The sequence below is a fragment of the Balaenoptera musculus genome, chromosome 11 (assembly GCF_009873245.2).
Source record: "Balaenoptera musculus isolate JJ_BM4_2016_0621 chromosome 11, mBalMus1.pri.v3, whole genome shotgun sequence".
Taxonomy (NCBI): domain Eukaryota; kingdom Metazoa; phylum Chordata; class Mammalia; order Artiodactyla; family Balaenopteridae; genus Balaenoptera; species Balaenoptera musculus.
Window position 1 is genome coordinate 85,145,263 of NC_045795.1, and position 12,045 is coordinate 85,157,307.

The 12,045-nt window shown below is 46.3% G+C and overlaps 1 protein-coding gene across 1 annotated transcript; it reads left to right on the top strand.

The window, feature by feature from the left end:
* The first annotated feature begins 463 nt into the window (after positions 1-463).
* Positions 464-4,080, top strand: GPR27 (G protein-coupled receptor 27). The gene has a single exon (XM_036869009.1). It carries the CDS (start codon positions 596-598, stop codon positions 1,733-1,735), a length of 1,140 nt encoding a protein of 379 aa, XP_036724904.1. The 5' UTR covers positions 464-595; the 3' UTR covers positions 1,736-4,080.
* Positions 4,081-12,045: the final 7,965 nt, after the last annotated feature.

Genomic DNA, 12,045 nt, shown 5'->3' on the forward strand with positions numbered 1-12,045 from the left:
CCAAACGCGACCTGCCGCCACCTCGCGTCCTGGGCCCTGCCTCCCTCCCGGCCGCCTCCCGGCCCCGCAGATGCGGCGGCGGCGCCCCCAGCCCAGCCCGGCCCGGGCGGCGCGGGATGCCTCGGCGGGGCTGGCGGCGGCGGCCACGCGGCGCGCTCCGGCGGAGGGGAGGGGGCTCCGCGGCGGCGGCGGCGGCGGCGGCAGCAGCAGCGGCAGCGGCGGCGGCAGCGGCGGCGGCTGGCCCGGCGTGGGGCAGAGCCCAGAGGCGCGGCGGCGGCGGAGGAAGAGGAGGAGGAGGAGGATGCAGGGGCTGCGGGCGGCGGCGCGGCCCGGTCCGCAGTGAAGCCCGCGGCGCCCGAGGCGCAGGGAGTGGCCGTCGCCTCCTGCGCGCACCATTCCTGAGATGGCGGCGACGCGGCGGCAGCTCGGGGAGCCGAGGAGGGGTCAGCCGGGCGCGGGCTGAGCTCCGCCGGCCCGGGAGCTCGCCGGGGACCCGCGCGCTTGGTGGGGTTCCAGCCGGCCGGCAGGCCTGCGGAGCGGCGCGGCCGGGGGCGGCCCCGGAGCGGAGCGCGGCGCCCGGCCCGGGGAGGCCGCGATGGCGAACGCGAGCGAGCCGGGCGGCGGCGGCGGCGGTGAGGCGGCCGCCCTGGGCCTCAAGCTGGCCACGCTCAGCCTGCTGCTGTGCGTGAGCCTCGCGGGCAACGTGCTGTTCGCGCTGCTGATCGTGCGGGAGCGCAGCCTGCACCGCGCCCCTTACTACCTGCTGCTCGACCTGTGCCTGGCCGACGGGCTGCGCGCGCTCGCCTGCCTCCCGGCCGTCATGCTGGCGGCGCGGCGGGCAGCGGCCGCCGCGGGGGCGCCGCCGGGCGCGCTGGGCTGCAAGCTGCTCGCCTTCCTGGCCGCGCTCTTCTGCTTCCACGCCGCCTTCCTGCTGCTCGGCGTGGGCGTCACCCGCTACCTGGCCATAGCGCACCACCGCTTCTACGCCGAGCGCCTGGCCGGCTGGCCGTGCGCCGCCATGCTGGTGTGCGCCGCCTGGGCGCTGGCGCTGGCCGCGGCCTTCCCGCCCGTGCTGGACGGCGGCGGCGGCGGCGGCGGCGACGACGAGGACGCGCCGTGCGCCCTGGAGCAGCGGCCCGACGGCGCCCCCGGCGCGCTGGGCTTCCTGCTGCTGCTGGCCGTGGTGGTGGGCGCCACGCACCTCGTCTACCTCCGCCTGCTCTTCTTCATCCACGATCGCCGCAAGATGCGGCCCGCGCGCCTCGTGCCCGCCGTCAGCCACGACTGGACCTTCCACGGCCCCGGCGCCACCGGCCAGGCGGCCGCCAACTGGACGGCGGGCTTCGGCCGCGGGCCCACGCCGCCCGCGCTCGTGGGCATCCGGCCGGCCGGGCCCGGCCGCGGCGCGCGCCGCCTCCTCGTGCTCGAGGAGTTCAAGACAGAGAAGAGGCTGTGCAAGATGTTCTATGCCATCACGCTGCTCTTCCTGCTCCTCTGGGGGCCCTACGTCGTGGCCAGTTACCTGCGGGTCCTGGTGCGGCCCGGCGCTGTCCCCCAGGCCTACCTGACGGCCTCCGTGTGGCTGACCTTCGCGCAGGCCGGCATCAACCCCGTCGTGTGCTTCCTCTTCAACAGAGAGCTCAGGGACTGCTTCCGGGCCCAGTTCCCCTGCTGCCAGAGCCCCCAGGCCACCCAGGCCACCCTCCCCTGCGACTTGAAAGGCATCGGTTTGTAAGTGGCTCTCCCGCCACCTGCACCCCAACCCGGCCTCCCCTTTGGCTTGGACAGTGACGTCTTTTCTCCCCCTTCTGCCCCGTTTAATTTTCTGAGCTGCCTTCAAAACGGCTCTCGAAGTGCATCATCACTAGGATTGTACAGACCCCTTTTGGGGAGGGTTTTGAAGTCCCAGCCCCACCCCCGCTCCTTGCGATTGTCCTCCTAAATATATTTTCATCCTGACAGTAGGCCCTGGAGTCTTGGTACTGGCACTGATGTCTTTTATTCCATGAGTTACTTTTTTTTTTTTTTTTTTCAATAAAGGCTAAACATTTTCTTTATGCAACCTTTCCTAAAGACCATGGCCAGTTTTCTACAGAAGCTATTTTTGACAACCTCAAGTGGCATTACATTTTGCAGTGAGGTAGAGGAACCCAGGGGGACTTCACAAGTTCGATTTCTTGAGGGTCTTCTGTTGGCAGCAGGAGAAAGAGGGAAAGTTGTCTCAAGTTCCCTCTGAATTGCCATCGGTGGGGTCAGTTGGGCTGCTCTGGTTCTTTGAAGGCGCTGAGAATTTTGTTCAGTATTGATATTGAATTTAAAGAGCAGAAATGGGAACGAGTAGCAAGGCAGTCATTTTTAGTCAGTAACAAGTAACACAAGATTTGTTTCCTACCTTGCTTCATACTACTAGGAAATGCCCGTCAGCAACAACTGCTCTTTGTATCATACCAATCTTGAGTGGAAACATTTCTGTAAAACTGTACCTTTCAAAAGAGTAAAAAGTGTTTTGGTTAGTAATGGTGTGGAGAAGATACAGTATCGCATGTTTTCGTATTGTGGTGGTTCACGGATTGGGAGGGCTCGGAGACAAGCAGAGTACTAAATCAAAACTGTTTAGGTATTTTTTGCCAATAAAAATTAAAATAATTTTAGGGGAACAGTTTGTGCTTTGAAGAGCCCAGTTTTATTCTGTCTTATGAAACTAATTGCCACTTTGAAAATTGTTTTTCTTTTGTTCATGGTATAAATGGATGGAATATAATGATACTCTACTTCTATGAGACAAAGCATTTCCTTAAAATGTTTGCTAGGTTAAGCTGTGCTGTTCTCCTGATGGTTATTTTAAATTAATAATGAGGAACTATAATTTTAAATACTATTTCTTTGTTAGACGCATTGTAACCTTAAGTTGAAAGACTAAATTCTGCAAGTACTGTATTTTTTCGCTTATAATGCTACATTTTTATTAACATATCTTCCGTTTTGAGGATTTATATCTGTATTTCTCTTTGCATTATATAAATATACCAGTATTTTCATTCTGGAGTGGGTTTTTGTTCCTGTTGTTTGAGGCTGTGACAGGTGGTAATATGCGTCTAAGTAAGGTACTCATGTTTTTATTATCCTTTTAGTGCATGCTGTTTAGCTGACCATAATTTCTAAGACATTTGGAGGCTTGTTAACTTAAAATGCAAGATAAAAAATCTGCAGATCTTCTCTTCAAGGGAAGAAGCAGTATATATATATATATACTGCTTCAAAACTTTTTTATGAACACATAAAACATGAATGTAAGCAAAGTAACCATTTTGATAAAATAATAATTAAAGTGGGTACAGTAAATATATTGAAGTTTGAGTTGCGCATAATATAAACTATTAAATATTCAGTCCAAGATGGATAAGTCATAATAAGAGGGTGTGGCCAATTTATCACAGGTGAATGGTCAGCATTATTTTATTTTGTCCGTAAATGTCAATCTGTCTATGCAGACAGTCTCCTATTTGGAAAATACGAGTAACTATCAGCCTGTTTCTTCCCAGATCATAGGACCGGGTAGACGTTAATTATCCAAGGGCCACCCATCAGAAATCTTATCTTATCTAAAGACAGGCCCAGGAAGTAAATCTCTCCTCATCCAACATCCCCCCACCGGCCACAAGTGATCGAAGTTCAAAAAACAGAAGTCACTAAGCCTATGTGATCAGCAGAATTTTTAGCACCTGCCATGGCATAGGAACTAGGCTGTCAGGGCTAACTCCTGTTTTTTGTTTTGCTTTGTTCTGACTGGATGGGAGATTTCTAATGAGAATTCAAGTGACAAGTAATGAGAAATGACGGCCAACTGTAAAGGAAAAAGAAGAACCAAGAGATGCAGAGGAACTAGCTGTCCAGAGGAATACTGTGCAGGAGCAAAACTCCCCTTGCACCTCAACAGCTACTTTCATCACTGAATTTATTAGCCTGTACTTTGATTGTTAATTATATTAATAAAGAATCATCAAGAGAAGGTTACTTGTATTTCAGAATACTCTACTCCTTGTACCAGGACAGGAACAATGTATTTGGGGAAGACTTCCATTAAAATAGCTCATTTTCTGTCATTGAAAAGTTAATTTAGCACAACTCCCCCGCCGCTCCTCCCCAGGTGAAATAAATGGGTTATGTCTATACTTGAAGCAAAAGAAAATAGATTGCTTGTCTATAAATCTCTGCATGTCCTGGCATGGAATTATTGGGTGAAAAATGAGCATTTTTAGGTCTTTTGACACCATATGTTAAATCGCTTTGCAGAAAGACATGTCTACTTTTAGATTTCCACCTGACCATGTTCATTTTTTACAAATTGAAATATCTCAAAGTGGGGAAGCGAATAACAAATCAATAACCATAATGATGAAGAATAACCTCCATATGCACCATTCAGCCTTGCCAGATCTTGTCAGTCTTGCCATATTGGTTTCTACCTTTCCTCTTTTCTTTTTCCTTTCTTCCCTTTTTCCTCTTCTTTCTTCCCTTCCTCCCTCTCTTATTCCTTCTCTCCCTCCTTCCCTCCTTCTCTTTATTTTCTTCCTTCCCTTTCTCTTTCTTCCTTTTTTTCTTCCTCTTTTTGAAAGAAAGAAAATACAACACAATCATTTCTGCCAAGGCTTTGGGCTCACCATCAGCCATCTACGTTTACAAATGCCCTGCCCCTAAGAGGTTAACAGGGTCCCAGGTCCTGGGGCTGAGTCAGGATGGATCATTGGGTGGGCAGGATTGGTTCTACCCTTCACTGTCTTTCCATGACCCATACAAGTGCAAATTTCTGGTTTGCCACAGAAGGCCTTTTATGGTCCGGCCCCTCCACTACCCTGGCCTCATCTTCCCCTTGTATTTCCATCTCTCCCTTCTCTGGTTACCTTTGTATAAGCTCTCCCTGGAAAGCCCGTCCCCCTCCTCTGCCTGGGGAATCCCTCACCAGCTCCTCTAGAGCAGAGGCAATATTCACAATATGTAATAACTGGATGGCACGGGCATAACTAGCCTGTACAGCCATACCCCTGGGTCTTGGCTGAACATCAGGTTTGTGCTGGACTCAGATCCAAGACTTCTGGAAGGCCTTCTTGGCCCAGTCACCCCTCTGCTGGGCTCTCATGGTGCACACCTGGGCTCCTGGCTCCCCCGCTGGTCTCACATCCTCCCTCTCCCTACTCAGGCTCTGTGCTCCAGCCACTCCAAGTCACTCGCAGTGCCCTGAACAGACCATACTGGGTCACACCAACATGCCTTTGCTGCGTTGTTTCTTGTGTCCAAAGTCCTTACTTCCTCTTTTCCCAACTCAACTGCTGTTAAGCTTTCAAACATACAGGCTGAACTCTTAGACATAAAGGGTGAACTAACCTCTACAGAGAAGGGGAGATTGTCCCCGTGCAGGTCCTGAAAATTTTCCAAGTCTCCAAACACAGTCATTAGATCTGAGTGCCACGGTGGGCTGAGTAGCCGGCTTACTGGCATTTCACGTTGTCCGTGAATTGAGATGGCTGAGGTTGTAGAATGCAGTGGACTCAAAACACTGTTCTCCATTCACCTGGTAGACGTGCCACTCTGTGTGACCCTCCAAGACCACTGGACTTCAAGACCCCCTCTGTGAGGGGCAAAGGAGGTAATGGGAAACTGTCTCCACCCATCCATATTCTAGACCCATATCGTTATCTTTTGCATTGTTTATTAGCTGTTTCTGGAGTAAACAAAATTAAAAGCAAACTTGATCTGAGTCCACGGGGTTCTTTATGCTTTTTCTCCAACTTGGACAAGACTTTTGGGATCTACCTCAGCCTAAGAACAGAGCCCTCTTGCCCTCCCTTTTCCTTCCTTTTGGGATATTTTTGATGAGGTTGTAATGCTTGGAGCCACAGCAGCCATCTTGCAACCATGAGAAGAGATACTGTCAACATGGTGAAAATAGCAGACCAGAAAGATGAAAAGAGCAGACATCTGTTTTAACACTGTTGATCTACTTACCCAAATATGCAACCTCATATCTCTAGATTTTAGATTTCTGGTCTTGAAATAAAAACTGCTATTGCTTCAGCCACTAATATTTTCAGAAAGCCTGTTATTTGAAGCAACAATTAACTGCAACAATACTTAAAACAAGTCCATCCTCTCCACTCCCTTGACAGATATGCCTGATATCCTGGAACTGTAGTCACAAATTTTTAAAAATTAGGCTTATTTAATTCAATTCACATTTCCAGTTATCAGACCATTCAGCCTGCTGTTAACTGTTAGATTAACCTGGCTCTGGAAAAAAATAGTAAAATAAATTTGACTTGATTTCTTAGATTGAAATAAATCTAGAAGATTTTAAAAAATAACTATTACAAGGCTGGTTCTATTTAATTGCACTTTATAAAAACTGTTATCATGATCAGTGTATTTTTAAGCTTTTAGTATGATAAATTTAGTTATAGGAATCTGGAAAACCACTTGAATGAATCCATCTAATCCATAGGTATTTAAGTGAATAAGAAGCCAGTTTCTATGTTGGGAAGTGCAGGGGAACACAGAGGATAAGAAAGGTCCAGTTCTCCTGCTGATGAGTTAGCAAGGTAATTGGAGAAACCTGGCAAATGTGCCCCAAACCATAAATCAAGGCAGAACATGAGATACGCCAGAAGAGAGATCGAGAAAAAGAGCTCGGGATAATGAGGAGAACAGACCTCACAGCCGATTGCCCAGAAAGGGCCCTTAGGCAGACTATCTCTGGTTGCCCTGCTGAGGGAAGCAGGAAAAACCAGAAGACGGAACAAAAAATTGTCCAGTTTCCATCTTCCCCATCTTTCTGATTCCCACATTCTCCTCACTCTGGGGTCCATTTTCAAAATAAGTGTTTCTAAGGGAAATAAAACCACATAATTCTCTCTTCAAAGTTTTCTGTTCCAACTCTATGCGAATGCTCAAGTGCCAGTAAGGGATATGGTCGTTTTAATGGAGAAAGTTTGTTACCTAAAATCTTTTTGCAGGGAGAGCCAGCAAATCAGATTAGAAATGTCAGAACCGAACAGAAATCAGACAGGTAGCTCTCCAGGAGACCACTCTCCTCGCTTTTCAAAGAAAGGAGGAGTAGCAGGCTTAACGCTACAGAAAAAGGTATTTTGTGCTTTTGTTCAAGGGAAAAGGAGAAGAGAAGTCTTAGTAAGTATTCGATTCACCCTATATACTGGTTGCAGGCATTTAAGATAAATAAATAGCTTGAAATTTATATCTGAAAGCCTGAAGACTCAAAGTCACTTCAAATTACACAGAGAAAACATGCACAAATGTTTTAAGCTGCAATGTCAAGGCATAAATGCAACTGTCTTATTTCTCAGTAACATTAAGGAGACAGGTAAATTAAAGCTATTTTACCACTTGGCTTCTAGGAGGAATAATTTAGTCATTTACAAATGAAGTTTTAACTGGCCAGCCTATTCTACGGTAGAGAAGATGTAAACTGGTAGGAAAGTGTATATTTGAAAACATCACTCGAGATATTTTTATTACCTGAGTTATGCCAGTCTGCATAGCTTTCTGGGATGGAAATCTTGCTTTCTGCCAGGATGTGATATCTGAGAAGCACACACAGTTTTTCGGTTAGAATCTGTGTTGGAACCTGGAGGGTGCAATAAATGGTTTCACTTTCTTGAAGATACCTAGATGTGCTGTAATTTTGAAAGGCTTTGAAAACTTATTAAAGTTGCAACGCTGACTTAATACATGCCTTATTAAAATATTCTCTAGAGATCATAAAATTTAAAATGCATGAGGGGATGAAACTTGTCCTCGCCTTTTTCATTTAACGTATTTATTTTTTTCCTTTTACCCCCCCACCCCGTTATATTTTCCCCCTATAGTCCCTGAGTCCTGACCAATTTGCATTGCAATGTGCTTAGTAGAAGAAAAAAGGCAGAACAGATAGGAAAGAACCCCTGTCACAGGTATTCATTCTGGAGAGTGACATACTAAAGAGTTTAACTGTATAGTGTGTAATTCTTTAAACCCACAGGCACGATCCAGTTCATTTGCATATCTATCTTGAGGAATTATGGGATACCAAAGCTATTTCTAGAATTTGATTTGCATAATTGTTCTAATCCTTTATGAGTAGGGTGACATGTGGTCTGACAAAAGATTTTTTTTTTAATTTGTAAGTTACTGTATAAGTTTTATAAAGATATTATAATTAAACACCTTTAGATATATATTTAATACCTGCCTCTATTAAAAGGAACACAATTATACAAGGGCGTGATTAGTCTTCTGCTAACGGCATGTTACTTTACTTTTTGCTAGTTGGAAAAACACCTTCGTTCACTGAAAGTCTGTCTTTTGAAGTTTATTCTTTTTTTTCTAGCACCTCTTGGTGAGATTAAAATTCATTTAAACATCATAAGAATACGTGCGGTTGTAATGAGCCTCAGTGACTCTCCCTGTCTCCCAAATTTCTTAATTCGTGGGTAGATGACATATTTGAGTTTGAAACAGTAGAAGCAAGAAATACATTTAGCGACTTCCCTCGTGGTGCAATGGTTGGGAATCCGCCTGCCAAGGCAGGGGACACGGGTTTGATCCCTGGTCCGGGAAGATCCCGCATGCCGCGGAGCAATTAAGCCCGTACGCCACAACTACTGAGCCTGCGCTCTTGAGCCCGCGCGCCACAACTACTGAGCCCGTGCACCACAACTACTGAAGCCCACGTGCCTGGAGCCCGTGCTCCGCAACAAGAGAAGCCACTGCACCGCGCACCGCAACGAAGAGTAGCCCCTGCTCGCCACAACTAGAGAAAGCCCGCGCTCCGCAACAAAGACCCAACGCAGCCAAAATAAATAAATTAAAAAAACATTTACACGTTTTCCTAGTGTATGGAACAGGAACGCTCTTGTAACCAAAGAATGTGAATTTAACCATTTCTGATTTGAAGATTCTTCTTCCATTTGGTTATCAGTTTCTCATTATGATATTTTTTCAGGACTGCAATAAAGATGAAAACTCCATTCTGGATGTTTGAGCACTGACCACGCTCCAGCCTCACACTCTCCTCTCTGTTCCTCCCCACAGCCCCAGCAGGTAGGAATTCTCACCCAGCCCTGCCTCCTGACCATACTAAAAACTAAAACCAACCAAACTGCCTCGCTGTTGCCACTTTGGGCTGACGCGCACCTGCTCTGTTCTCACCAGAAAATCCCACGACGTGAGTCATCCATGTTGTCACGTCTTCCCAGTGTGTGTGGCAGCATCTGTCCCAACATCCAAACCAATTTGGGGGATTGGGGGTTGAGTCCACCTTCTGCAGGGCAACCACTGTGCAAGAACACCAAGACAAAGTTTTTAAGATCACAGAAAGAAGTATTAACCAAATGATGCACTTTTGAAAAGAATGATTCCATTCGTATTGATTAGGGGAGAAGCGGAAGTGTTTTAACAGAGCCCTCGAATCGGAGTGGCTGAACTGCTTCTCTGGGCTGCTGGGTGACTGCTTCAGGAAGTCGTTCAGTGACCCACTGGTGGATTAGCCCTACCTTCGCTCTCTGGGTCCAAAGGAGCCAGATTCATTGCTGCATCTCCCTGCTGGAGAGGAAGGGGAGTGCAATTTACTTTTAAGGCAGTGAGGCATATCACTTCTGCCCACGCTCCACTGCTAAGTCACATCTGGCTAAGGGTTGCTGGTAAATGCAGTCTCTAGATGTCTGGATGAGTGACCGGGTACCCAGGTAAAACCTCTTGGGGGAGGGGCAAGGGGAGGGAGAGAATGAAGGGAGAAAAGAGGGAGGAGGGGGGAGGGAGGAAAGAGAGAAAAGAGAGAGGGACGGGGGAGGGGCGGGGAGAGAGAGAGAATTTGAGAATGAATGAATGAATTGTGGAAGACAATTGGAGTCTACCAGCCATACCTTCCATTCAGGGATTTTCCCCCTCCTTAACCGAATCCAGGAGAATTAACAGAGAATATTTAACATCAGTTGTCCAACGGACTAACGATAGCAGACTACATTTAACTCCCAGAACCCAATCACAATACATAGTTAGCAATATTATTGTGAAAGTTTCTTACTTTGAGCAGCAAGTATTTTCTTTTAAAATTTTATACAAGAGTAAATATTCATTCATATACGCACATCCTGGGTCTGAAAATATTTCGCTCCTCCATTTTGAACTCCAACTTGGGATTTCAAAAATATGTCTTAAGAGGAAATGTTTAGGAGGACAGACTGATCAGTGAAAGGGCCTTGGCAACATCTAAGCAGAGAGCCATCACAAAAGAAGAAGGATTGATGTTACTACCAACACACAAGGCTGTGCCTGTCCATCTCACAGTGGACCCTATGGAGAAGGGACCAAACTGATTTGATTCAAGACAAGATAGGAGAGGTGAAGGTTTGAGGATGGGGTGGGAGGTGGGTAGAGGAGGAACAAGACTGGCATTGAGATGATAATTATTGATAAGATGCTGTATGATGGAGATAGAGGCTTCCTCATACAATTTTGTTTAGTTTTGTGGATGTTTAAAAATTTCCATAAGAAGAAGTTACTGTTTTGCTTGTTTGCTTTGGAGAATGAACCACACACACTCATGCCAGCCTCAGTACTGTCTCTAGGGGACAGGCCTGTTCCCAGTCACGTGAGAAAACGCCACTTGTGAAAACCATTAAAATGGTCCCTGACTTTATAATCTTCTGAAAAATGAAGTGAGAGAAGAGTGGGGTGAGATTTCTGATGAGAGAACCAATGATGAGTAAAGTCTGTCTATGTGTCTCATCTATCACTGGTCTGGTTTGGTAAAGCTCCAACAAAAGACTACAGGGATATGCTGGGACGGATGAAGGTCTTCAGTTAGATAACCGGGTTTGTAAGGGCACAGTTTTGGCACACACTTTTCTACAGTTAAAAAAAATGCTGCTCTTAAAAAAAGGCTCAAGTCAGACATGACAGTTTTCATGAAAATCAATGTTTGCCAAGAAATCCAAAGGTCCATTTGAGTTTGGTCAGTAGCTTCTGGCATAAGGTCTATTTCTACCTTAGAAAGGATGGAATCCATTCACAATATTTATATCAGACTAGATAGTTGACTTAAGTTTTCTTGCATAAATTCTCACTTTACCTTACTTTTAGAAATTCCGGCCTACGAAGTTCCAGCTTCAGTGAGAGATTGCCCTAGAGACTGGAAGAAACGGCACCACCATCTTTGTGGCCCAAGACTGTGTGCTTTGCACAGAATTATTTTAAAGACTTGCCATGAAGCATGATCACAAGGGTTTTGAAACAATGGTTTGATAGGTGCTAACTCTGGTAACAAGTTAAAAAATAATAACCAAATAGAAGGGTACACTCCTCAATAAAAATAATAACGAAGGAGAGAGGTGACAAATGACAAAGTTCTGTTTTTCTTTGGATCGTAGTGAGTCAGTAGGTACAGTTCTAAGTTTTCTACACAAGCTCCACATTTGTTCTCTTGGCTGTGTACATGTAGTCTAAGTTTTTAGGTAGTGATTTAAAATACTAAGTTGGTATATGTAAAAGCAAAATTTTATAAAAGTTGTATGTCTTTTATCCTGGGGGGAAACGGATGATGGACCCCATCAAGTTTTCACCACTTATGAAAAAGGACATGTTGAACATTATATAAAAAGAGCATTGAGCAAAATTACCCATAATTCCACTTGAAGTCTATTTTTCTTTTCCAACAAACTGACCAAGGACTGTTTCTTGAACCCAAACTAAACTGAACCAAAAATAATCCTTCTATGACCAAGTATGGTACTTAGTACAGCAAAATCCCATACACTTATGGGACACGTTACTCCAGAGGTAAAGTTACACATAATGTGCATTTGTAAGCCCTGGCTGAATAAATAACTACAAAATGGACAATTTGTTTTTGCAGCTCTTAGTGGGTTAGCACGGCCACTTTAGTCAGTTAAACACATTCCAGAAGTTGTTTATTTGCAACGTTGAATCCATTTACAACACTTGGTGGGTTTTTCAAGGCCAGGATACATTGGCATCGCTGTACGGCCAGCACCTAGC

What these genes read in the sequence shown, in the direction of transcription:
- GPR27 (XM_036869009.1), top strand. Translation starts at nt 596, where the DNA reads ATGGCGAACGCGAGCGAGCCGGGCGGCGGCGGCGGCGGTGAGGCGGCC.